The sequence below is a fragment of the Oryx dammah genome, unplaced genomic scaffold (genome assembly GCF_014754425.2).
Source record: "Oryx dammah isolate SB20612 unplaced genomic scaffold, SCBI_Odam_1.1 HiC_scaffold_9, whole genome shotgun sequence".
In the NCBI taxonomy this organism is placed as follows: domain Eukaryota; kingdom Metazoa; phylum Chordata; class Mammalia; order Artiodactyla; family Bovidae; genus Oryx; species Oryx dammah.
In genome coordinates, this window is record NW_024070193.1 from 7,289,471 (window position 1) to 7,316,703 (window position 27,233).

General features: G+C 44.3%; 1 protein-coding gene and 1 pseudogene across 2 annotated transcripts; one reads left to right on the forward strand and one right to left on the reverse strand.

The window, feature by feature from the left end:
- Positions 1-210: 210 nt before the first annotated feature.
- On the reverse strand, positions 211-20,175 carry XCR1 (X-C motif chemokine receptor 1). 2 transcript variants are annotated; one of them, XM_040246799.1, is made up of 2 exons: positions 20,092-20,175; positions 211-2,343 (listed from the first exon to the last, which is right to left on the reverse strand). In XM_040246799.1, the coding sequence occupies exon 2, from the start codon at positions 2,324-2,326 to the stop codon at positions 1,325-1,327; it is 1,002 nt and encodes a 333-aa protein (XP_040102733.1). In that variant the 5' UTR covers positions 2,327-2,343; positions 20,092-20,175; the 3' UTR covers positions 211-1,324. The 2 variants fall into 2 exon arrangements, with proteins under 2 accessions (XP_040102733.1, XP_040102734.1); XM_040246800.1 differs by lacking the exon at positions 20,092-20,175 and adding an exon at positions 6,809-6,936.
- On the forward strand, positions 15,194-22,297 carry LOC120868452 (annotated as a pseudogene).
- Positions 22,298-27,233: the final 4,936 nt, after the last annotated feature.

Genomic DNA, 27,233 nt, shown 5'->3' on the forward strand with positions numbered 1-27,233 from the left:
CTGGGAAAGACTGAGGACAGAAGGAGAAGGGGGTGACAGAGGACAAGATGGTTGGATGACATCACTGACTCAATGAACCTAAGTCTGAACAAATTCCAAGAGGTAGTGAAGGAGAGGGAAGCCTGGTGTGCTGTGACCCATGGGGTCGCAGAGTCAGACACAACTTAGTGACTGAACAACAACAAAAATTAGAAAGAATGGAAAACTTAGTTGACACCAGATTGAAGGGGCCTTTATTTACATGCAAATAAAGCCTATGGTATTTGGGCTTTATTTGAACATAACGTGAGGGTTTTGAAGTGCTGTGATATCAATGCAGAGGACACTTGGTGGGGAAAGAAATGAGCAGCAGGAAGACGCCGAGGATGTGAGGCTGTTTGGGGAGGAAGCCACAGGCATTTGAGAGGTACTGGAAAGGTAACATCAACAGGACTTGGCTGTGGGCATGGAGGGAAAGGAAATGCAGGGCTCCAAGATAACCCGGCTTGTGGGGAAAGCTGGCACCATCAACCAGGAGCAGGAGAACACTTTAGGTGGAACGTGATGAATCGGAAAGCGTCAGCTCAATATGCACTTGGAGAGGAGGAGGTGCTGGAGGAATCTTCACCCTGGATGCCTTCAGCAAGGTGGGTGTTCAGTTAACTGGGCCCTCAGGGCTCGACTTTTGGCACCTGGAGGGTAGTATCTGCATCTCATTAATCTTTATAGCTTCCACATAAACGCCTATGGAAGGTGGCACTTACTGCATTCATTTTTTCAATACAAGATTTACAGACTAAATATGCAAGTAGCTAGTTCACATGCCGGACACTGGAGCTATGGTACAGGGTACGTCTCTGGTCCAGCCGTGGGAATTCAGAATCCAGATTTCACTCTGACTGTGCTTGTTTGCGGGTGTGATCACTCCTGTTCTGCAGACAGCCCCATCCAGAGCCACCACCTCCAACACTGGGGGACAATCCTACAGTCAGGGAGGGAACACCGTCTTGCCAGGAGCCTAGAGCTGCACAGCTGAATTCCAGACCCTCATCAAGTCCTGAAGGACGCTCCTTTCCTGGAAGCCTTTCATATTTGAGAGTCTCCTGACCTCAGCAAGGATGAGAAATCCATGTCTGAATGAAGGAATAAAGGAGAAAAGATTTCCTCAAAATCTAAGAAGCATTTTTCCGGATGGCAATGTAAGCTTTCCAGGTGGGAAACTTTTCCGCAGAAGAGGGGCCCGTAGGACCCCTGGTGTAATGCACTGCTGTCACCCCCCAGCCGCAGCTGTAGCGCTTCCCAGCCGCGTGCCATCCGTCTCCTTCCTGCCCCACCGAACTCCCCTTCAGTAGAAGGAGGTGCCCTCGTAGGTGAAGGCACCTGGGGGGTGAGGTGACGGAGGAAGGCTGGGCGCCTGCTGCCGGCAGAGCCAGAAGCGCCGGAGCAGACTTTTGAGGTGCCTGCGGAACTTGACCCCGACGAAGACATAGAGCACAGGGTTGAAGCAGCAGTGAGAGAAGGCAATGTTGCGGCAGATGAGCAGGGCGTAATCCAGCTGCTGGCTGACCTCGCAGCTCTGAATGACCCCCAGGTTCAACAGTGTCTGCAGGAACAGGATCAGGTTGTAGGGAGCCCAGCTGAGGAAGTACGCCGCCACGATGGTGAAGATGAGTCTCACGGTGCGGTGGCGCCGTTTGGACCGCGAGCGGAACAGGGTCCTGAGGATTTCCACGTAGCAGAACAGGATGACCCCCACAGACAGCAGGAAGATGACGTTATGCTGGTAGACGGAGGCGAGGAACCACTCGAGTTCCGAATAGTCACAGCCCGAAGGGAACACCCTGTGGAAGATGGCATCGGGGATAGAGGACAGGATGCTGGCTGCCCACACGGCGGCAGTCACCAGCACGCGGCGCTGGAGCGTGTGGACGCGCAGGGACGAGATGGGACTCACCACCGACAGGTAGCGATGGATGGTCATGATGGTCAGGAAGGAGATGCTGCTGTAGAGGCTGATGGAGAAGACCATGTTGAGGAGCTTGCACAGGAAGTCTCCCAGCACCCAGCCCCAGTGGTACCCCAAGATCCACACGGGCAACAAGCAGGAGAACACCAGGTCTGAGAGGCACAGGTTGAGGATGAAGACGTTGGTGAGGGACTCCAGACTCTCATACTTCACCAGGACCCACAGCACTAGGCTGTTGCCCACCACGCTGAGAAAGAACACCAGGCAGTACAGGATGGTGGTGCTGACGGTGGCGAAGACGAACGTCCTCTTCTCACACAGAAAGCTCTGAGGATCATAGTCATAAATAGTGGTGGACTCCGGGATGTCTGAGGGCTCCATCTAGACGCTGAGAGCATCTGAAGTGACAGAGACATGGAGTTCAAAGCCATGTGGTTAGGCTAGAGAGCAACAGGACCCAAGGTACAAAAAGATGTGATCCATGGCCCAGCTACTGGTTGGTGAACTTTATAACGAAATTAGGAACTTTTCAGTAGCACTAAGGTAGACCAGTGTCCCAGGAGATGTAATAGAAAGACAGTGGAACTGGATATCAAAGTTCAGTTCAGTTCAGTCACTCAGTCGTGTCCGACTCTTTGCGACCCCATGAACCACAGCACGCCAGGCCTCCCTGTCCATCACCAACTCTCAGAGTTTACCCAAACTCATGTCCATTGAGTTGGTGATGCCATCCAGCCATCTCATCCTCTGTCGTCCCCTTCTCCTCCTGCCTTCAATCTTTTCCAACATTAGGGTCTTTTCAAATGAGTCAGTTCTTCGCATCAGGTGACCAAAGTATTGTAGAAAGACCTGAGATCAAATGTAGGGCCCAATATTGTGTTCTTGGACAAGCTTTTTAACCTTTCTGCACCTTAGGTCCTTATCTACAAAGCAGAGCTAATGATCCCACAGATATTCCTTCATTTATTCAACAAATACCTAGTGAGCATTTATCAATCCTACTTCCCTTCCTGTCTCCTCTCCCGCTGTCCCTCCCTCCCTTTGTTCTTCTGCTCCTTCCTTTCCTTCCTCACTCCCAGAAAGCATAGAAATCCTGACAGCAGGATTGTTTCAGGATACTTGCGGTCTCCTGGAACCCGTCAAAAAAGAGAAGACACAAACGAAGCAAACATCTGTTTCATGTAAAGCTAATTATGAAATAATCTCAAGACTTCAGTGAATATTGAGAATCTGGGAGATCAGATCCCCACTAACACAGGATTAATTCCCAAAGCAGAAAGCTTCATCATCCAGGAGTTTGGTTTATAGCATAGCTTATGAGCAAGTGGAAATAACCTGTGTCCAACAGAAGGTGAGCGGCTAGGAAAACATAGAGGCAAACGGACTCAGTCCTCTGTGCTAGTGAGATTTTAGAAACAGTGAGACTGGAAAGCCAAGGAGGCAGAAGAACGTGGTTGAAGAGCTGGGAATTTCACTGAGAGAGGCAGATGAAGCTGCGGGGCCCCAGAGAAGGACGGGAGACCTGGATGAAGCAGCTGCCTGAAACGGAGTGCACTGCAAGAGTTCTCTGCGTCCACTCGGGGCCAGGCCCCGTGCTGGCTCGCAGTGCTCATCTGCTCCCTCCACCCTGCAGCTCTCTCACGAGATGGGGCCATTTCCACTCTACAGAAGAGCAAACCAGCTCAGACTGGTAAAATGACCTGCTCAATGTTATAAAGCCAGGAAACCGCCAGGAAGGCCAACACTAGAACCCAGACTCTATGTCCTTGCATTTTGAGGAGAAGAACTGGAGGAGTAGCTTCCCATTTTCCAGTTTGGGATAGGAGGACTAATAAGGAAGGGAGGGAGTCTCAAAATTTATCCTGTTTCAGGTAGGTGAGTCAATTTGCCTCTTGAAACACCAAAGTGAAGATAACTGAAAATATTAAGATGGTGGTGTTGTATTCTTTTACTATATAGGGGGATACAGATAGGTTTGTATGTTTACTGTCTACTTCTGGTTCTTATTTTTAAAGTACTTATGGATTTTATTTATTTTTCTACTTTGAGATAATTTTGTTTTCCTTATGGACTTTAAGAGCTCTTTACACAAACTGGTCAACCCGTTCTGCTTTTAATCATGTCTCATGGTCTTATTTTTTCTGACATTTAGAAATTGAGCGCTTACATTGTAAAGAAGAGCTTATCTGACTCAATACAACAGCCCATAATGATCAGTGACACACACCAGGCACTATGATAGATGTTGGATTTTAGGGTGTGAACATAACAGTTTCTATCTATAAGAAGTTTACAGTTTCCTGACAAGTTGAAGTGGAGATATTTTGGGACGGGAGTTTGTTAAGCACACTTCCTGTCATACAAAGCCCAAGCTGGTTATTTGGAAAAAGTTTTAAAAGGGGTACTAAAACATAGAAAAAGCAAGAGAATTCCAGAAAAACATCTTCTGCTTCACTGACTATACTAAAGCCTTTGACTGTGTGGATCACAACAAACTGTGGAACATTCTTAAAGAGATGGGAATATCAGACCACCATACCTGCCTCCTGAGAAATCTGTATGCAGGTCAAGCAACAGTTAGAACTGGACATGGAACAATGGACTGGTTCCACATTGGAAAAAGAGTATGTCAAGGCTGTGTATTGTCTATATACAAGGCTGTACGTTGCTTATTTAACTTACGTGCATGGCATATCATATGAAAGGGCTGACTGGATGAAGTTCAAGTTGGAATCAAGATTGCCGGAGAAATATAACCTCAGATGTGCAGATGACACCACTCTAATGGCAGAAAGTGACAAGGAACTAAAGAGTCTCTTGATGAAGGTGAAAGAGGAGAGGGAAAAAGCCGGTTTGAAATTCCACATTCAGAAAACTAAGATCAGGGCACCTGGACCCATCACTTCATGGCAAATAGAAGGGGAAACAATGGAAACTGACAGATTTTATTTTCTTGGGCTCCAAAATCACTGCAGATGGTGACTTCAGCCATGAAATTAAAAGATGCTTACACCTTGGAAGGAAAGTTATGACCAACCAACCTAGATAGCATATTAAAAAGCAGAGACATTACTTTGCCAACTAAGGTCCATATAGTCAAAGCTATGGTTTTTCCAGTGGTCATGTACAGATGTGAGAGTTGGACCATAAAGAAAACTGAGTGCCAAAGAATTGATGCTTTTGAACTGTGGTGTTGGAGAAGACTCTTGAGAGTCTCTTGGACTGCAAGGAGATCCAACCAGTCCATCCTAAAGGAAATCAGTCCTGAATATTCACTGGAAGGACTGATGCTGGAGCTGAAACTCCAATACTTTGGCCACCTGGTGTGAAGAACAGACTTGTTGGCAAAGACTCTGATGCTGGGAAAGATTGGAGGCAGGAGAAGCAGGGGACAACAAAGGACGAGATGGTTGGATGGCATCTCCAACTCGATGGACATGAGTTTGAGCAAGTTCTGAGAATTGGCGGTGGACAGAGAAGCCTGGAGTACAGCAGTCCATGGGGTCACAAAGAGTTGGACATAACTGAGCAACTGGACTGAACTGAAAACTCTAGCTAGACTGAGAACAAAAAGAGAGAACACGAATTGTCAATAGCAGGTATGAAAGAGTGGTTATTGCTACAGGTCTTACAAACTTTAAAAGAATAACAAAGAAATATTATGATCAATTTTAACCAATTCAAAAACTTATATGAAATAGATAGATTTCTTTAAAAATTTAACCTATCAGAACTGACATGAAATGATACGACATAATCCTACCTTTATTACAGAAACTTTGTCAACTCTAAAAAACTAAGAAACTGTCCAACAAAGAAAACTCCAGAATTAGATTTTTCTAGTGCATTCTGTCAAACATATCAGGAAGAAATAACACTGATCTTATACAAAGTACCTGAAATACAGTAAGGAGTAGTTCTCAAATTGTTTTATGAGACCAACATAACCTTGATACCAAAACAAGACAAAAATTACAGTAAAAGAAAACTATAGACCCGTAGACCAATATTTCTCATGAAGACAGACATAAAAATCCTTAACCAAATATTAGCAAATCAAATCCAGCAATATATTTTAAAAGGTTAATACATCATGACCAAGTGTTTATCCCAAAAGTATGAAGTTGGTTTAACATTTGAAAATCAATCAATTTAAGTGACCATACTAAGACGAAACTATATGATAGTTTTTGATAAATACAGAAGAGCATTTGACAAAACTCAACAATTCATGATATAAACTCAGCCAACTAGAAATAAAAGGGATATCAGGCACCTATAAAAACAAATCATTCCATGTTTTATCGGTTATTAATACATTTACTCAAGTTTTCAGAGGTGCTCTTGGTCTGGGCATGGTGGGCCTTGGGCACAGAAAGGAGAATGGTTCCAAACCCCAAGCTTCTCAGAGTTGCATCCTAGGGGTTCCCTTTGCATGTCATTGCCCTCCCACCTTGAGATCTCCGAAGTCCACTTCAATTCTAACAGAGTAACTTTAGCTTTCTGGTCCACACTATAATTTGGATTGAGAAATACAGCTCTAAATTATTCAAACACTAAACAATGCCTTACATAAAGATTTATAACCAACACCTCCCCTTTCTTTAGCACAAGGAAAAGTAAAGGATTATGTATGACAGTCCTCCTCAAAGCATGGTCTACTGACATGCTTTGCAGCATTGCAGATTTTTAGGAAAACCCAGATTCAGGGAATCACAGCCTCTGGATGCAGGGCTCAGGAATCTGCGTTATTTACGTGGTCTCCAGGTGCTTGTGATACCTACCCAGCGTTTAAGAATTCCAGCTATCCGCTATTAAAAGTAGAGGAAAACATACGTTTGAAAGGATTGTGAAGGAACTCACCTATATGTGCACCTCTGTACACGCGCCTCCAGGCAGAAATGGTGCTTCTCTGTTCCTTATTTTGTGCAAAGAAACTGAGACACCCTCTCAGTGGGCTAGAGGAAGGCGGTGGTGGCATTCAATTGCTAAGTCACGTCCAACTCTTTGTGACCCTATAGACTGCAAGATACCAAGCTTCCCTGTCCTTCACTACCTCTCGGAGTTTGCTCAAATTCATGGCCATTGAATGGGTGATGTTATCCAACCATCTCAGCATTAGGCTCTTTCCCAGAAGCAGAATCTTTTCCAGTGAGTCTTTTCCTAAGTTGTTGACTTAAGGGGTCATCTGAGCCCCTCAGTTCCACCAAGGGCAGATACAAGTAATTCTGGAGTTAGGGATCTTAAAAGATAGTGTGTTTTTTAAAGTGGTATTTTAAATTTTATCAAAAACGATATTTGGGACTTCCCTAGTGGTCCAGTGGTTAAGAATCCACCTGCCAATGCAGGGGACACAGGTTTGATCCCTGGTCCAAGAAGAAATTCCACATGCCACAGAGCCACTAAGCCCATGTACCACCATTACTGAGCCCGAATCCCGCCACTAATGAGCCCATGGCACCAGAACAACTGAAGCCACCGCATCCTAGAGCCTGCACTCTGCAACAGAAGCCGCCGCAACGAGAGGCCTATGCACTGCACCGAAGAGCAGTCCCCACTTGCCACAACTAGAGAAAGCCCACGCTCGGCACCGATGATTCGCTGTGGCCAAAAAGAAAAAAAAAAAAAGCTAAATGTTTTAAATTAATGTATAAATATCAGTGGTGCATGATTATTATTTTAAATTGAAATACTTCATGTAACAAAATTTACCATTTTAAACTGCAGAATTCAGTGGTTTTTGGCATATTCAGCGTTGTATACCACCATCACTATCCAATTCAGAACACTTCCTTCACCCTGAAAAGAGATTCATGCTTGTTTGCCAGCAGTCAGTCTTACCCCCTCATTCCTGCCATCCCCTGGCAACCACTGGTCTACTTTCTGCCTCTATGGTTTGCCCATTCTAGAAATTTCATGTGCGTTGAATCATATAATATGTGATCCTTTTTGTGTCTGGATACTTTTACTCAGCACAATATTTTCAGAGTTCATCCAGGTTGCAGCATCTATCAGTACTTCATTCCTCCTTATGGATGAATAATATTCCATTGTATGGATAAACCACATTTCAACCAGCTGTCTATTGAATGACATTTGGATTGTTTCCACTCTTTGGATGTGGTGAATACGGCTGCTCTGAACATTCATTTGTAAGTTTCTGTATGCATATAAATTTTTTCAATTCTCTTGGGTATTTACCTAGGAGCAGGACTGATTGTTTGAGGAACTGATAAATCATCTTCCACAGAGCTGCTTCAAATTTTTTTTTCCCAACAGTAATGTATGAAGGCTCCAATTTTGTAGTCTTTCTCTGCAAAACCATGATCCTCTCATGTACACTGACTTATCCTATTTCCATTCAATGCAATAGCCTGAAAGTCTCTCCAAGCCTATCCTATTCTTTTCAATGGCTAGAAAGTGTTCCACTGCATGACGGTGTTAAGCTTTGCTTCTTTTCCTTTCGATGAACATCCACTTTGCATTCCATTTTTAAAATTATCAGAATGCTGCAAGGATTATAATACATATACTTTTAATGTACTGGTATTGAATTTCTGTAGGATGGATTACTAGAAGCGATGCATTTCTGGATCATAGAGAATGTGCATTTTACATTTTGGCAAGTATTGTGAAAGTGCTGCACTCAATATGCCAGCATATTTGGAAAACTCAGCAGTGGCCACAGGACTGGGAAGGTCAGTTTTCATTCCAACCCCAAAGAAAGGCAATGCCGAAGAATGTTCAAACTACCACACAATTGCACACATCTCACACACTAGCAAAGTAATGCTCAAAATTTTCCAAGCCAGGCTTCAGCAATACATGAACCATGAACTTCCAGACGTTCCAGCTGGATTTAGAAAAGGCAGAGGAACCAGAGACCAATTTGCAAACATCTGTTGGATCACTGAAAAATCAAGAGAGTTCCAGAAAAACATCTACTTCTGCTTTATTGACTATGCCAAAGCCTTTGACTGTGTGGATCACAACAAACTATGGAAAATCCTTAAAAAGGTGGGACTACCAGACCACTTGACCTGCCTCTTGAGAAATCTGTATGCAGATCAGGAAGCAACAGTTAGAACTGGACATGGAACAACAGATTGGTTCCAAATTGGGAAAGGAGTACTTCAAGGCTGTATATTGTCACCCTGCTTATTTAACTTCTATGCAGAGTACATCATGTGAACTGCTGGGCTGGATGAAGTTTAAGCTGGAATCAAGATTGCCGGTAGAAATATCAATAACCTCAGATATAGAGATGACACCATATTTATGGCAGAAAGTAAAGAACTAAAGAGCCTCTTCATGAAAGTGAAAGAGAAGAGTGAAAAACTTGTCTTAAAGCTCAACATTCAGAAAACGAAGATCATGGCATCTGGTCCCATCATTTCATGGCAAATAGATGGGGAAACACTGTAAAAATGACAGATTTTATTTTCTTGGGCTCTAAAATCACTGCAGATGGTGACTGCAGCCATGAAATTAAAAGACACTTGCTCCTTGGAAGAAAAGTTATGACCAAACTAGTCAGCATATTAAAAAGCAGAGACATTACTTTGCCAACAAAGGTCCATCTAGTCAGTTATGGTTTTTCCTGTAGTCATGTATGGATTTGAGAGTTGGACTATAAAGAAAGCTGAGCACTGAAGAATTGATGTTTTTGAAATGCGGTGTTGGAGAAGACTCTTGAGAGTCCCTTGGACTGAAAGAATATCAAACAAGTCCATCCTAAAGAAAATCAGCCCTGAATATTCAGTAGAAGGACTGATGCTGAAACTGAAACTCCAATACTTTGGCCACCTGATGCAAAGAACTGACTCATTTGAAAAGACCCTGATGCTGGGAAAGATTGAAGGAGGGAGGAGAAGGGGATGACAGAGGATGAGATGGTTGGATGGCATCACTGACTCGATGGACATGAGTCTGAGTAAGTTCTGGGAGATGGTGATGGCCAGGGAGGCCTGGCGTGCTGCAGTCCATGGGGTTGGAAAGAGTCGGACAAAACTGAGCAACTGAAGTGAACTGAAGTATTGCCAAAATACCATTTATGACTTCTAAAATGGTTGTATTTATTTACATTTCCACAATAGTGTACACCTAGTCAAAATCAGGTGTTACTAACTTTAAAACGTTTGGTTGGTCTGAAAGGATACTTGTAATATTATGTTGTTTTGATTCAAATTTTGTTGAGTTAGGAATTTTCTCTACAAATTTACTCTCCCAATTGTGTGTGTGTGTGTGTGTGTGTGTGTGTGTGTATGCATGTCTGTATTAATAACTGCTCTTTGCCAAGGTAGGTAATTACTGAAAGTACTCATACAGCAAGTGTTTAACAAATGTCTGTTCCCTAAATATGAAGACACAATTTGAAAGTATCATTTCACATTTCCTCACATTTGGTTTCATTATGAAAGAATTTCATGCTCTCGCCTTAAACAGAAAGTTCTAAAACATTGGTTGGGCTGGACACAGATGGAACTGAGTTTCAGCCTCATACAGACTCAACATATAGAGGGGGAAGTTCAGTTCTGGGTGAAGCACAAAGTAGATAGAGGTCTGGTTATCACAGTTAAGGTCTGGATCCCTCTGTGGGGAAGTAAGATTCAGGGCCGAGATCAGCATCAGAGGTCTCTGGCATCAGCATCAGAGTGCAGCTCTTGGTGGGAATGAATTGCTCTTAGTAAGAGAACTGCTGACTCTAGATCCCCAGGGTCTCATGACCTAATTGGACCAAATCCAGGGAGAGGGATAGTTGTTTCGGTCTCAGCCCCATGCACATGAGAACAGGCAGAGGCACATGAAAGGTCTTGCACTTTTAGGAGCCCTTAGAGGGTATCCTGGCTTCACTGGGATTCATAGGGCCCAGGACGGAAGAGGCCAACAGCCCCCAGAGGCCCCCCACCTCTCTGCTGGAACATCTAGGGTGGCTCCAATGGAGAGACTGGAGCTAGCGTTTGGTCTGGGCCGAGGCAAGATGGAGCGAGCTCACCCCCCTGCATTTTATTTTTAGGACTCTTGTGAGCTGGCTGCTGTCACATTGGTGGCTTGAAATCAACCATGTTGGAAGTATTGACACCTTGGAATCTCGTCAGTCAGTGAGTTCAGTTGATCAGTCATGTCTGACTCTTTTCAACCCCATGGACAACAGCACGCCACGCCTCCCTGTCCATCTCCATTCCTGGAGTTTACCCAAACTCATGTCCATTAAGTCGGTGATGCCATCCAACTAACTCATCCTCTGTCGGCCCCTTATCCTCCTGCCTTCAATCTTTCCCAGCATCAGGGTCTTTTCAAATGAGTCAGTTCTTTGCATCAGATGGCCAAAGTATTGGAGTTTCAGTTTCAGCATCAGTCTTTCCAATGAATATTCAGGACTGATTTGCTTTAGGATGGACTGGTTGGATCTCCTTGAGGTCCAAGGAACTCTCAGGAGTCTTCTCCAACACCACAGTTCAAAAGCATCAATTCTTTGGCGCTCAACTTTCTTTATAGTCCAACTCTCACATCCATATGTGACTACTGGAAAAACCATAGCTTTGACTAGAAGGACCTTTGTTGGTAAAGTAATGTCTATGCTTTTTAATATGCTGTCTAGGGTGGTTATAACTTTTCTTCCAAGGAATAAGCGTCTTTTAACTTCATGGCTGCAGTCACCACCTGCAGGGATTTTGGAGCCCCCCAAAATAAAGTCTGACACTGTTCGACTGTTTCCCCCGTCTATTTGCCATGAAGTGATGGGACCAGATGCCACGATCTTAGTTTTCTGAATGTTAAGCTTTAAGCCAACTTTTTCACTCTCCTCTTTCACTTTCATCAAGAGGCTTTTTAGTTCCTCTTTGCTTTCTGCCATAAAGGTGTTGTCATCTGCATATCTGAGGTTATTGATATTTCTCCCGGCAATCTTGATTCCAGCTTGTGCTTCATCCAGCCTGGCATTTCACATGTTGTACTCTGCATATAAGTTAAATAAGCAGGGTGACAATATACAGCCTTGACGTACTCCTTTTCCTATTTGGAACCAGTCTGTTGTTCCATGTCCAGTCCTAACTGTTGCTTCCTGACCTGCATACAGATTTCTCAAGAGGCAGGTCAGGTGGTCTGATATTCCCATCTCTTTAAGGCTTTTCCATAGTTTGTTGTGATCCACAGTCAAAGGATTTGGCGTAGTGCATAAAGCAGAAGTAGATGTTTTTATGGAATGCTCTTGCTTTTTCAATGATCCAGCGGTTGTTGGCAAATTGATCTCTGGTTCTTCTGCCTTTTCTAAATCCAGCTTGAACATCTGCAAGCCTGGATTGGAGAATTTTGAGCATTACTTTACCAGCGTGTGAGATAAGTGAAATTGTGCAGTAGTCTGAGCATTCTTTGGCATTGCCTTTCTTTGGGACGGGAATGAAAACTGATCTTTTCCAGTCCTGTGGCCACTGCTGAGTTTTCCAAATTTGCTGGCATATTGTGTGCAGCACTTTCATAGCATCATCTTTTAGGATTTGAAATAGCTCCAAGTGGAATTCCATCACTTCCACTAGCTTTGTTCGTAGTGATGCCTTAAGGCCCACTTGATTTTGCATTCCAGGATGTCTGGCTCTAGGTGAGTGATTACACCATCATGATTATCTGGGTCATTAAGATCTTTTTTATATAGTTCTTCTGTGTATTCTTGCCACCTCTTCTTAATAGCTTCTGCTTCTGTTAGGTCCATAGCATTTCTGACCTTTATTGAGCCCACTTTGCATGAAATGTTCCCTTGGTATCTCTGATTTTCTTGAAGACATCTCTAGTCTTTTCCATTCTATTGTTTTCCTCTATTTCCTTGCATTGATCACTGAGGAAGGCTTTCTAATCTCTCCTTGCTATTCTTTGGAGCTCTGCATTCAAATGAGTATATCTTTCCTTTTCCGCATTGCCTTTCTCTTTTCTTTTTACAGCTCTTTGTAAGGCCTCCTCAGACAAACATTTTGCCTTTTTGCATTTCTTTTTCTTGGGGATGGTCTTGGTCCCTGCCTCCTGTACAAAGTCATGATCCTCCATACATAGTTCTTCAGGCGCTCCATCAGATCTAATCCATTGAATCTATTTGTCGCTTCCACTGTATAAACATAAGGGATTTGATTCTTGCCATACCTGAGTGGTCTAGTGGTTTTCCCTACTTACATCAATTTAAGTCTAATTTGGCAATAAGGAGTTCATTATCTGAGTGACAGTCAGGTCCTGGTCTTGTTTTTTCTGACTGTATAGAGCTTCTCCATCTTTGGCTGCAAAGAGTATAATTTCGGTGTTGACCATCTGGTGATGTCCATGTGTAGAGTCTTCTCTTGTGTTGTGGGAAGAGGGTGTTGGCTATGACCAGTGTGTTCTCTTGGCAAAACTCTATTAGCCTTTGCCCTGCTTCATTCTGTACTCCAAGGCCAAATTTGCCTGTTACTCCAGGTGTTTCTTGACTTCTTACTCTTGCATTCCAGTCCCCTAAAATGAAAAGGACATTTTTTTGGGTGTTAGTTCTAGAAGGTCTTGTAGGTCTTCATAGACCCATCCAACTTCAGCTTCTTCAGCACGATTGGTCAGGGCATAGAGTTGAATTACTGTGATATTGAATAGTTTGTCTTGGAAACGAACTGAGATCATTCTGTCATTTTTGAGATCGCATTCAAGTACTGCTTTTTGGACTCTTTTGTTGACAATGATGGCTACTCCATTTCTCCTAAGGGATTCCTGCCCACAGTAGTAGGTATAATGGCCACCTGAGTTAAATTCACCCATTCCAGTCCATTTTAGTTTGCTGATTCCTAAAATGTCAACGTTCACTCTTGCCATCTCCTGTTTGACCACTTCCAATTTACCTTGATTCATGGACCTAACATTCCAGGTTCTTATGTAATATTGTTCTTTACAGCATCGGACTTTGCTTCCATCACAAGTCACATCCACAACTGGGTGTTGTTTTTGCCTTGGCTCCATCCCTTCATTCTTTCTGGAGTTATTTTTCCACTGATCTCCAGTAGCATATTGCGCACCTACTGACTGGGGGAGTTCCTCTTTCAGTGTCCTATCTTTTTGCCTTTTCATACTGTTCATGAGGTTCTCAAGGCAAGAATACTGAAGTGGTTTGCCATTCTCTTCTCCAGTGGACCACGTTTTGTTAGAACTCTCCATCATGACCCATCCGTCTTAGGAGGCCCACATGGCATGGATTATAGTTTCATTGAGTTAGACAAGGCTGTGGTCCATGTGATTAGACTGGTTCCTTTCTGTGATTGTGGTTTTCAGTCTGTCTGCCCTCTGATGGAGAAGGATAAGAGGCTTATGGAAGCTTCCTGATGGGAGAGACTGACTGGGGGGGGGGACTGGAAAATGGAATCTGGAAGTCAATGCAAATCAGGGCTTTACCCTCCGGCGAGCTGGTTGTTACAATTTACCAGCCCACCACTGGATAGAAGGTTATCATTTTCTTAGAATTGCTCCTGAGATAATGTCCCGAGTTCCTATTCTTGCTGGTGTAGTGCTATCAGGATTCCAGGAAGGGACAGATGGCCCTTTCAAGAGGGTGACTGAGGATAATGCAAGGAATGGACTTTCACAAAGGCATGGACAAGGTGTGCGATGCAGGCAGAGATGGGAGGTGTCCCTGGCCCAGTGAGGGCAGACAGTGTCTACTGAGCCCAGGCCTGGGGAAGAAAAAGCCACTGGAGGACCTGGTGAGATGGGCTCTTGGAGAAGGTTGCTGGACACGGGGCGTGGCCAGGAAGGATGGATGTAAGGCACTCAGTTCAGAGCCTTAGGTGGCCTGATCCTGGCCAGCTCGTGGGATGGAAGCTTCCTTTGTCCCCTGTACTCAGTGGCCACACACATTACTTCTGCTCCCCTCCCCCCAGCTCATTACTCCTCCTCCTTGGCTTAGAGTTCACCCTCCTGAACAGGTCAGACTCTCTTGACTGTGTTCTTTTGCACCTTGTCATTCTCTGAAACAGTTCTCTGCTTAAGTTCACTGTGCTTACTACTTTTAATCCAATAATGATTCATTTAACAATTAAAATACCAGCAGCTCACATTTCCTGGCACTTCCCACATGCCAGGCACTGGGTTACGGTTGTATTCGAGAGGGCAGGCACCATGTCTCTGCCTTGGTCACTGCTCTGTGTCTTTCTGTAAGGCCTCCTCAGACAACCAGTTTGCCTTTTTGCATTTCTTTTTCTTGGGGATGTTCCAGGACACAGCCTGGAACACAGTGTGAGCTAGACCAACATGGGGAGTAAAAATCCCCTCAGTAAGCATAGCAAGTGTTTCCTAGCTCTTATGTAGTAGGGACATTAAATATGGCTGCAAATGTTTTTCCATTCTTTCCACTGAGAGGTAGAGTCTAACTCCATTCTTCTTGAATGTGGGCTGGTCTTGGTGACTTGCTTGATGGTAGAATTTGGTGGACATGAGATTCTGGGACTTCTAGGTCATAAGAAGCTGAACAGCCTTCAGCTGGGTCCCTACCATTCTCATTGATAGCCCCGAACCACCATTTATGAAATCCAGCTCCATGAGGCCATCACACCGGTGAGGCTGCATGTGGGGTGGCTGATCTTTCCTAGTCCAGCTTTCTAGCCTCCTCTACTGGGGCCAGACCTCATGGGCAAGCTTGGAGCAATCCCTCTTCCAGCTCAGTGGCATTAAGGGACCCCCACTGATGCCACTTGAAAAAGAATTACCCAGCTGAGTACTGCTCAAGCTTCTGAGTCACAATTTATGAGAGACAATAAAATGGCTCTTATTTTAGACCGCTGTATTGGAGGGTGCCTCATTATAGAGCAAGAGTCAGAACTTGTAATATTGGTTTCGGGGAAATCCCTACATCGATTTTCCATAACACCTTCGCCCATCCCACGCTCTATGTGACCCCTGACAACTATTACGATCCGGAGTCTTACTAACTCTTCAGCAACTAACCTTTGATGTGGCTTTAACAAAGGTGCCTACTCGATCGAGCTTCCATTTGAACATGGCTGGGAAATCCCCTGAGAGCAGGTCTGGCTGTTTAGTAGGTAGTGAAGAGAGCTGAGTTGTTCTGGGTCAAGGGCCAAATTTTCCCGCTGACCCCTTCAACCTTTTGTGACGGTGAAATCACCAACTCCCGGGGAGAGGCCCTTGCCTTGGAGGTCTGCTCTGCTCACCCACAGGCCTGGTTGGACGGTTTTCACACTGAGAGCTGGGGAAATCAACCACTGCCCGGGGCTGCCCTGCTTTCACTGAGGACTTGCTCCCCGGCCGGCCCTGTCCCAGGTACAGCAAACTCCGCTGGCATCACCAGCACTCGTCGTCAAGGGGCTTCTGAGGGCCGCACGGCTGCGGTTAAAGGACTGAACCCCAGGGTGTGCTCAGGAGGTGTGGAGGGTTCTAGATGGAGCCATTTGGATGTGTCTGGCAACACCAGAGACTGAAGAGACGTCTGAGGAGTGGGAGGCCTCTTGGCCTTCTCCAGGGCCTCTGGAAGGGGCCGCATGGGATGTCCCTGGGGCTCTGCCAGCCCATCCTGAGCTGCAAGGGCTGCCTCTTCTCACTTGCTTCACTGCTCCTCAAGTACATGGGTTGGTGGGTGAGGTGGGGACCCTTCTCCTGGCAGAAGCAGCCAGGGTCTGGAGAAGACTGGGCACAGGAGGTGTCTGTGAGGCAGTGAGACAGGCGCATCAGGGCTGGACTTCATGGAGCCTCAGACCCTCCGTGACGCTCTTGGCCACTGTCATTTCTGCACCACGTGGGGCTTGTGAGGACAGGGGGTCCCCAGGTCCTGCCTACAGACCTGCAGAAACAAGGGCTTCAGGTGAGGCCTGGGCCTCTGCATTCCTCACAAGTCTGGGTGTTGATAAGAAGCCTGGCAGTGTAGAGGTCAACACCACAGGCGCTAGAGTTGGGCTGCAGGGGTTCAAATGTGGACTCCAGGATTCAGTGCCCATTTAATAATTCTGGCGCCTGTTTCCAACATGAATTGCAGATAATTACAACCTCACTGGCTTGTTAAAAGGATCAAACACAGCCAGTGAGTTAGGTATGAGGATAACCCCCAGTGAGTGCTCTGTAACTATGAGCTCCAGCTCCCCAGAGAGTGGCAAGAGGTGAAACACAGAGAGCTGCAGCTTCAGTACAGGGTCAGAGCTCAATAAATGTTGGCTGAATGGAGAACGAGAGCAGGACCCAGCCAGCCACACCACTGGCACAACCATGCCATGAACATTAATTTTCACAGCAGCCTCTGGCATTGTTCTAGGGGCTGGTGGCTCACAAAGGAATAAATCATTCTCTGCCCTTCAGATGCTCACAGGCTCACAAAGGTAGAAACAGGTGGTAGAAGGCAATGTGTTAAGTGCGGTGTGAGGGAAAGGCTCTGGGTACACCAGCCTTGGAGAGGTGAAGAAGGCTTCCTAGAGGAGGTGATGTCAAAGGTAGATCTGAAGGTTGAGCAGGAGTCATGCAGGGAAAGGCGGCTGAATGCCGGGTGTGGGGGAGTGCTCATGCAATAGGGCACATTCTGAGCCTCCCGATGATTCACACCGAGAGAGCTGTGTGGTGGAAGTGGCAGACTGCCCGGGTTTGAGGCTGGAAAGATGAGCAGCATCAGAGGCTTGGGTTGACTTGGGTTGCCTGACGCCTGCAGGTCTGACTAGCTCATCTCACGCATTGCACGTCCTTACCGTGAAGGTCGCCTTGTGTGCCACTGAATAACACTTCCCTGGATCAGTCAGTGAGCACCCTACTTCAGTGTCCAGAATATAAAAAGTCACTGAGGTCCAAATCCCTGGCCAGCCACTCTCAAGTAGATGAGTGTCAGATATTAATAATTTGGAGTCCATGTTTCAAAACCACCACATGGAGATTTGGGGACAAGTTCCTGAAGGAGAGTACATGGGCTAAGTCTTGAAAGGTAGGTGTAGGAGTGAGGAGAGAGAGCAGAGGAGGAGGGACGTGCCATTCGGGGACCAGCAAGTATAAACACAGGGGACAGGAAATCTCCAGGCTGGGTCAGAGGACTCTACTTAAGGCTCAAGAGGAGAAGATATGTGCTGAGAGGGCGGTGGGAGATGAGCAGGAGGGAGAGACAAAGGCCCTCGGGTGCTAAGCTCAGGAGTCTAGAATTCATCCTGAATGGAGAACTAGCAAAGGGTTTTAAGCAAAGCAGTAAGGTGATCACTGGATTCACTAGGATGGTCTTGGCTGTAAGCGACAAAACACAGGGCCAAGAGGCTTAAGTGGTGGAAGCTGTTGATTTCCCATAGGGAGGTAATGCTAGGGTCGGTGCAGTACTTTGGCAATGTCATCAAAAGCCATGGCCCCTTCTACCTCATGTACTAGCCTCGGTGCCTCTGCAATATCATCCCTCATGCCTGCAAGATGCCTGCTATGGTACCAAGTATCACAGCTTTGTACAGCATTGAGGGCAGGAAATAAGGAAACATGTCTAAACAACCAGCTTTTCACCAGGGGGCAATTTTTGGTCATCTTAGCTTGGGGAAGCTACTGACATCTAGCAGGTAGAGGCCAGGGATGCTGACAAACAGGACAAACTCCTACAAAAGAAAATTAACAAAATAGCTATTGTGTTGAGGTTGAAAAACCCTGGTCTAAACTGACTGAGTGCCCTTAGTTTATATGGGGCGGTGGATCTGCCTCCCTCACTGGACCTTTGGAACTAACAGCCTGCCCAAAGATTCAGTTTCACAGTTTCGCTGCTGAGGGACCTGAGACACTGCCAGATATATCAATGTATTATAAAGCTACAACCATATAAATTTTTAGATAGACTGAAATATAAGAAACAAAAATTAAACACCCTGCAAGACAGAAATAGTTATCAGATGGGGAATGAACATACTTATATATGTACATATATTACATATAAACACAAATACAGTATACATATAGTTTTCATTACATTTCATTTGAGAAGGGCATTATTGCTCAGACGTTGAACTGGTTTGCAGGACATAGCTTTCTCTCTTCTCAATACACCTTTAGTTCCTGGAATTTCTATTCCATTGTTGTAGTCAGCGTAGTGTCTTCTTTCCTTTTGATTTTCCGAAGCAGAATTTTTTGGACTGGCCTTGTTGTGATGGGGGCAGTGATGGTGGGAAGGGAGGAAGAGGCTGACTAGGAAAGCAGGTGCTACCAACATAAAAGAAATTCAGCTTGCCTACAGGCAACCCAGAACCTGAAATACCTCTATTTCCGCTGGAGGGTTCTGGTTTGACCTAATTTTTTCAGAGATATGATGCTGATTTTGCGCTTTTTTTTTTCTTCCGAAACAGCTTCCTTTTCCTGCCTTTTTTTTTTTTTAAATCATGGTCCCTGCCATTAGCTTTGTTTTTTGAAAATGAGAATTTGAGCTCCACTGGTTAGGTGTGGGTATAAGTATGCCATGGGCATGTGTGTGGGCTTGCATATGTGTGGTTGTGTGCCTCTGTGTGTGTATGGTGGGATGGTTCATATAGATTTCCATATCAACACAACTTAGCTCAAAAAGTTCTGGGCTCCCTCAATGATAAGGATGGGTCTCCTTTCAACCCATCCTCACTATGTAATCAACAGTTGAAAATAATATAATAAAAAACAGTAAACCCACATACTGTGCCTAAAAATCTTCAACAAGTGAATTACCAGAAAATAAAGAGCACCCTTTTCAATCATCCAAGGATCAAACAGGACTCAAGAGGAATTAAAAAAAAAAAAAAAGATGAATGGGATAAAAATGAAAACACAACATCAAATTTTGTGGGACACAGTTAAAAGCAGCACCAAGGGGGAAATTTTTATCACTAAGAAAGAGAAAATATCTCACATAAATAATCTAAGCACTTAAGAACCTAGAAAAAGAGATGCAAAATAAACTCCAGTAGAAGGACGGAAAAAACGAAGAGAACTGATAAAATTGCAAACATAAAACCAACAGAGACATGAAACAAAACAGTATGTTCTTTGAAAAGATCAATAAAAGTGGTATAGAAAGATTAACAACGAAAACAACACGGGGCAAGGCAGTGGACGGCTGGAAGCGGATTGGCTGCGCTCAGGGGCGACGCCGCGGGGCGCTGTGGGCTCAAGATGGCGGGCGCCTGAGGAGGCGCCGGAGGAGGCCCCGGGACGGGGGGTGAGCTGTGGCATACCTGGCTGCCCAACCACGCCGTGTTCTTGCGGCTCCGAGAGGGACGGAAAAACCAGAGCTCAGCTGAAACCGAGAAGCCAGCTTCATCATTGCCTTCGTCGCCGCCGCTGCCTCCTCAGTCGTTGACGAGAAACCTGCTCTTGGGCCTCGCGGAGAGCTCTTTCCGTGGGACGCAGAAGACTCCTTCTTAGTCGTGCGCCTTCGGGGGCCCAGCGGGCCGGTGAGGACCCCTCCCTCTCTCAGTACCAGCGATGGCTTTGCATAAATCCACCCCTGTTTGAAATCTATCAAGCCTTGTTAAGCCCAGCACAACGTCACGGAGCACTTACAGGAATAAAAGGACTTCTGATATTAGAATTACCTAAAAGATGGGGAAAGAATTCTGAATTTGAAGGTGGAAAATCAGCAGTGAATTGTAGCACGACTCCCGTTGCTGAGAGATTTTTCACCAGTGCAGCCTCTCTGACTGTGAAGCATGCTGCCTGGTATCCGAGAGAGTTGCTAGGTCCCCACATTGTGCCGTTAACGTCAGACGACGTCATAAGAATTTACCCTTTGCGTGAGCCCCAGACACCGACTACGGTCATCGTACTTTCAGAAGCAGAAGAGGAAAGTCTCATACTCAACAAAGGAAGGGCCTACACCGCATCTCTGGGAGAGACAGCAGTTGCATTTGACTTTGGGCCAATGTCAGCAGTCCCAAAGCACGTATTTGGATAAAAAGGCAAAGAAGTAGTGGTTTACTCCCTGTACGTCTTATATGAGAATGAGGGGATTTTCCTTACGTTTGTTAGTCTGTTGCACAGCCCTGGGAGTGTGGGTAAGCTATTGGGCCCGTTGCCCATGCATCCTGCTGCTGAAGATAACTATGGCTATGATGCTTGTGCTGTGCTTTGCTTACCATGTGTCACCAACGTCCTGGTGATTACTACTGAGTCAGGAATGCTTCATCACTGCGGTGTGCTGGAGGGGCAAGAAGATGATGAGCGAACATCAGAAAAGTCCTGGGATTCCAAGGCTGACCTCATTCCATCACTGTATGTGTTTCAGTGTGTTGAGTTGGAGCTTGCTCTGAAACTGGCATCCGGAGAGGATGAGCCCTTTGATTCTGACTTTTCTTGTCCAATGAAACTTCACAGAGATCCCAAGTGTCCCTTAAGATACCACTATACTCATGAAGCTGGTGTACATAGTGTTGGGCTACCTTGGATTCATAAACTTCACAAGTTTCTTGGATCAGATGAAGAAGACAAGGACAGTTTACAGGAACTGGCTACAGAACAGAAGTGCTTTGTAGAACACATTCTTTGTAGGAAGCCACTGCCATGCAGTCAGCCAGCTCCTTTTCGAGGATTCTGGATCATCCCTGACATCCTGGGGCCCACAATGATCTGCATCACCAGTACCTATGAATACCTCCTCAGGCCTTTAGTAAGCACCGTCCATCCAGCGTCTCCTCCCCTGCTTTGTACCCGAGAGGATGTTGAAATGGCAGAGTCTCCCCTCCGTATTCTGGATTCCCGGATTCAAAGGGATTCCCGGATTCCTTTGAAAAGCATTTGCAGCGTAGTGTTGCAAATCCAGCATTTTAAAATCATCTGAAAAAGATACGGCTCCTCCTCCTGAAGCATGTCTTCAACTCATTATCAGAGCCACCCAGGTGTTCAGAGAATACTACGTTCTTAAACAGGACCTGGCAAAGGAGGAGATTCAGTGGAGGGTCAAATTGTTATGTGACCAAAAAAGAAACAATTAGAAGATCTCAATTGTTGTCGAGAGGAGAGGAAAAGTCTACAGGAAATGGCTGAGTGCTTAGCTAACAAATATGAGGAAGCCAAGGAAAAACAAGAAGACATCATGAAAAGGATGAAAAAAGTGCTTCACACTTTTCAGTCTCAGCTCCCAGTTTTCTCTGACAATGAGACATGAAGAAAGAATTATAGCTGATACCTCATCAACTTTGACATTTAGCCAATGCTATCAAATGAGTTACTATGAAAAAAGACTATCAACAACGAAAGATGGAAAAGGTACTGAGTCCTCAAAAGCCCACCATTACTCTCAGCACCTACCAGTGAAAAATGCATTCAGTCTATCCTGAAGGAGAACGGTGAGCACATAAGAGAAATGGTGAAGCAAATTAACGGCATCCGAAATCATGTAAACTTCTGAACCACCAAGAACAGACTCACATCTGAGTTAACACACATGAAGGCTTAACTCACTGTAAAATGAACAAGTAGCACTAATTTATAAAGAGGCAGGTGCCTAGTTAGTGCAGTAGGTAGCGCGTCAGTCTCATAATTTATAAAGAGGCCTTCTGGATGAACTTTGGTGTGATTGTATATCACTTTTTATACTGTTTTATAATTAATTGAATAAATGCTTGTATTTAAAAAAGAGGAAGACAAATTATTGGACACTAATAACAGGAAGGAAACTGGATATCACTACAGATTCTGTAGACATCAAAGATAATAAATCATATGAACATCTATAACTTAGATGAAGTACATGAATTCCTCAAAACAGATTATCACAACACACTCAATATGAAATAAATAACTTGAATAGCCCTTCAAGGAAACTGAAATCACAATTTTAAAACTTTTGAGAAAGAAATTTCCAGATAATTTGACTGGAGGATTCTTTCAAATGTTTAAAGAATTATCACTCATTCTACATAATCTTTTATAGAAAGTAGAAGAGAGAACACTTCACACCTCACTTTGTGAGACCCATATTACCCTGCTACCAAAACTGGAAAAAGATGGTACCAAAAAGTACATAGTATAACCATGGATCAATATCCTTCACAAATAAAAATAAAAAAACCTTTAATAAATATTAGCAAATAGAATACAGGATTTATTCCAGAGATGCAAGGCTGGTTTGATACTTAAAGTCAATCAATGAAATTCACTGTATTAAAAGGCTAAAGAAGAAAAACCACATAATCATATCAATCAATACAGAAAAATCATTTGACAAAATTCAACAACTATTTATGATAACACTTAAAAAAATAAGGGATGCGGGGAACTTCCTCAATTTGATAAAAAAAAAAAAGTACCTATTAAAAAACCAGCAGCTACTAAAATACTAACATTGAAAGACTGAGTGTTTTTCCCTAGAATTGGGAGCAAGGAAAGAGTGTCTGTATTAACTCCTTGTGTTCAATACAGTACCGGAAGCCTTGGGTAGCACAAAAAGGCAAAAGGAAATAAAAGATATACAGGATGAAAAGACATAAATGAATCTGTCTCCGTTCGCAGCTGACATAATGGTCTAATAACATCCAAAAACAAAACTGAAACAATCTCTAGGATAGTAAGTGAGCTTAGCAAAACTGCAAGATATAAGATCAACATAAAAATCAATGGCATTTCTATATACTAGCAAGAAACACATGGAAAGCAAAATTAAAGTACATATATTTGGCCACCTCATGTGAAGAGTTGACTCGTTGGAAAAGACTGATGCTGGGAGGGATTGGTGCCAGGAGGACAAGGGGATGACAGAGAATGAGATGGCTGGATGGCATCACGGACTTGATGGACGTGAGTCTGGGTGAACTCTGGGAGTTGGTGATGGACAGGGAGGCCTGGCGTGCTGCGATTCATGGGGTCGCAAAGAATCAGACACGACTGAGCGACTGAACTGAACTGATTATATTTAAAAGCTCTCTTTCAAAAAAGAAATACCTGTGCATAAATCACCAAAATGTACAAAATATGTATACTAAAAATTGCAAAATACTGATAAAATTTTTTAAAAAGCTATATAAATGAAGACACATTCATTGGTTGGAAGATTCATCATAGTAAAATTGTCAAATCTCCCTCAAATGATATATGATTATAATGAAATTTCTAGCAAAATCCTCCAAGATTTTTTGCAGGCAGAGTCAGACTTATTCTAAAATTTATGTAATAAGCAAAGGAACTAAAATAACTAAAACATTTTGAAAAAAAGAAAGAAATGGGAGTAATCACCCTACTTTATCTCAGGACTCATTATGCAGGTGTCATAATTTAGACTGTAGTATTGGAGGAGCCTCGTAGGCTACAGTCCATGGGGTCGCTAAGAGTCGGACATGACTGAGCGACTTCACTTTTCCTTTTCCTTTCATGCATTGGAGAAGGAAATGGCACCCCACTCCAGTGTTCTTGCCTGGAGAATCCCAGGGACGGGGGAGCCTGGTGGGCCACCGTCTATGGGGGCACACAGAGTCGGGTACGACTGACGCGACTTAACTAACTTATTGGTAGAGGGGTGGACATGCAGGTTAATGGAAGAGAATGGAAAGCCCAGAAATAGCCCCACACCAGTGAGGCCATCTGATTTTTGACACAAGTGCAAAATTAACTCACTGGAGGAAGGACAGACTTTTCAACAAACGGTGCTAGAATAACTGGATATTTGTAGGTCAAAAAAAAAAACAAACCTCAATTTAAATTTTGAATTAGTGATCAATTCAAAGAAATAGAGGGAAACAATAGAATGGATAAAACCAGAGATCACCTCAGAGATACCAAGGGAACATTCATGCAGAGATGGGCACAATAAAGGGCAGAGATGGGCACAATAAAGGACAGAAATGGTCTGGACCTAACAGAAGGAAAAAATATTAAGAAGAGGTGGCAAGAATACATAGAAGCACTATACAAAAAAGATCTTCATGACCCAGATAACCACCATGGTGTGATCACTCGCCTAGAGCCAGACATCCTGGATGTGAAGTCAAGTGGGCTTTAGGAAACATCACTACGAACAAAGCTAGTGAAGGTGATGGAATTCCAGTTGAGCTATTTCAAATCCTAAAAGATGATGCTGTGAAAGTGCTGCACTCAATATGCCAGCAAACTTGCAAAACTCAGCAGTGGCCACAGGACTGGAAAAGGTCAGTTTTCATTCCAGTCCCAAAGAAAGGCAATGCCAAAGAAAGCTCGAACTATTGCACAGTTTCACTTATCTCACACACTAGTAAAGTAATGCTCAAAATTCTCCAAGCCAGGCTTCAATAGTACCTGAACCATGAATTTCCAGATGTTCAAGCTGGACTTAGAAAAGGCAGAGGAACCAGAGATCAAATTGCCAACATCCATTGGATCATCGAAAAAGCAAGAGAGTGCCAGAAAAACATCTACTTCTGCTTTATTAACTATGCCAAATCCTTTGACTCTGTGGATCACAACAGACTGGAAAATTCTGAAAGAGATGGGAATACCAGACCACCTGACCTGCCTCTTGAGAAACTTGTATGCAGGTCAGGAAGCAACAGTTAGAACCGGACATGGAACAATAGACTGGTTCCAAATAGGGAAAGGAGCATGTCAAGGCTGTATATTGTCACCTTGCTTATTTAACTTCTATGCAGTATACATCATGTGAAATGCCGGGATGGATGAAGCACGAGCTGGAATCAAGAGTGCTGGGAGAAATATCAATAACCTCAGATATGCAGATGACACCACCCTTATGGCAGAAAGCGAAGAACTAAAGAGCCTCTTGATGAAAGTAAAAGAGCAGAGTGAAAAAGCTGGCCTAAAACTCAATATTCAGAAAACTAAGATCATGGCATCTGGTCCCATCACTTCATGGAAAATAGAAGGGGAAACAGTGGAAACAATTAAGAGAGACTTAATTTTGGGAGGCTCCAAAATCACTGCAGGTGGTAACTGCCATGAAATTAAGAGAAGCTTGCTCCTTGGAAGAAAAGTTATAACCAACCTAGATAGCATATTAAAAAGCAGAGACATTACTTTGCCAACAAATGTTCGTCTAGTCAAAGCTATGGTTTTTCCAGTAGTCATGTATGGATGTGAGTTGGACTATAAAGAAAGCTGAGTGTCGAAGAATTGATGCTTTTGAACTGTGGTGTTGGAAAAGACTCTCAAGAGTCCCTCGGACTGCAACCAGTCCATCCTAAAGGAAATCAGTCCTGAATATTCACTGGAAAGACTGATGCTGAAGCTGAAATTCCAATACTTTGGCCTTGTGATTCGAAGAATGGACTCACTGGCAAAGACCCTATTGCCGGGAAAGATTGAAGGTAGGAGCAGAAGGAGGCAAGAGAGGACAAGATGGCTGGATGGCATCACCAACTGGATGGATATGAGTCTGAGCAAGCTCTGGGAGTTGGTGATGGACATGGAAGCCTAGCATGCTGCAGTCCATGGGGTTGCAAAGAGTCGGACACGACTGAGTGACTGAACTGAACTGCTTGTTGACAAATTCTTAGAACACCAAAAGCATACATAAAAGACGGAACTAGACTTCATGAAAAGGAAAACCCTCTGCCTGCAAAGGACCCTGGTGAGATATGTTACAGACTGAGACAAACATTTGCAAACCACATATATGACAAGCACATTGCTGGCCAATGCAGGAGACTCGGGTTCGATCCCTGGGTCAAGAAGATTCCCTGCAGAAGGAAATGGCAACCCACTCCAGTATTCTTGCCTGGAAAATTCCATGGGCAGAGGAGCCTGGTGGGCTACAGTCCATGGGGTCACAGAATCGGACACGACTGAGCAACTAAACAAGAATTCATCGATGTAGGAAATGGGAATTGGCATAGCCATTCTGGAAAAGGGCGTGACAGTTTGTTAAAAAAATCAAGCACACACCCGGGAAGCCCGGCATACTGCAGCCCATGGTGTCGCAAAGAGTCGGACACGACTGAGCAACTTAACAACAAAAACAAATTCTTAATAGCCCCAAACTGGAGACAGTCAAGATGTCCCATAATGGGCGAATGGCTAAATTCCATACCATGGGATACTACTCAGCAAGAAAAAGGAGCAAGCTATGCATAGACTTCAGGGGGTTTATGATTTGTTAAAAAAAAAAAAAAAAGCAATCTCAAAAGGTCACATACTCAGCAAATCTATTTATTCCTGAAGTGATAAATTCACAGAGATGGAAAGCAGATCAGTAGTTGCCAGGGTTAGGAAGGTTGGGGGCAGTTGTTACTAGAAAGGGTAACGGGGCAGCAGGGGAGGGACATCTCTGTGATGATAGAATTTTTCTCTCTCGATGAAGGTGGTGATTAGAGGAATCCACATATGTGGTAAAGTGGGACTGTACGCACACTGCACTTCCTAAACCTGAGAGTGAGTGTCCCCTTAAATTTTTCAT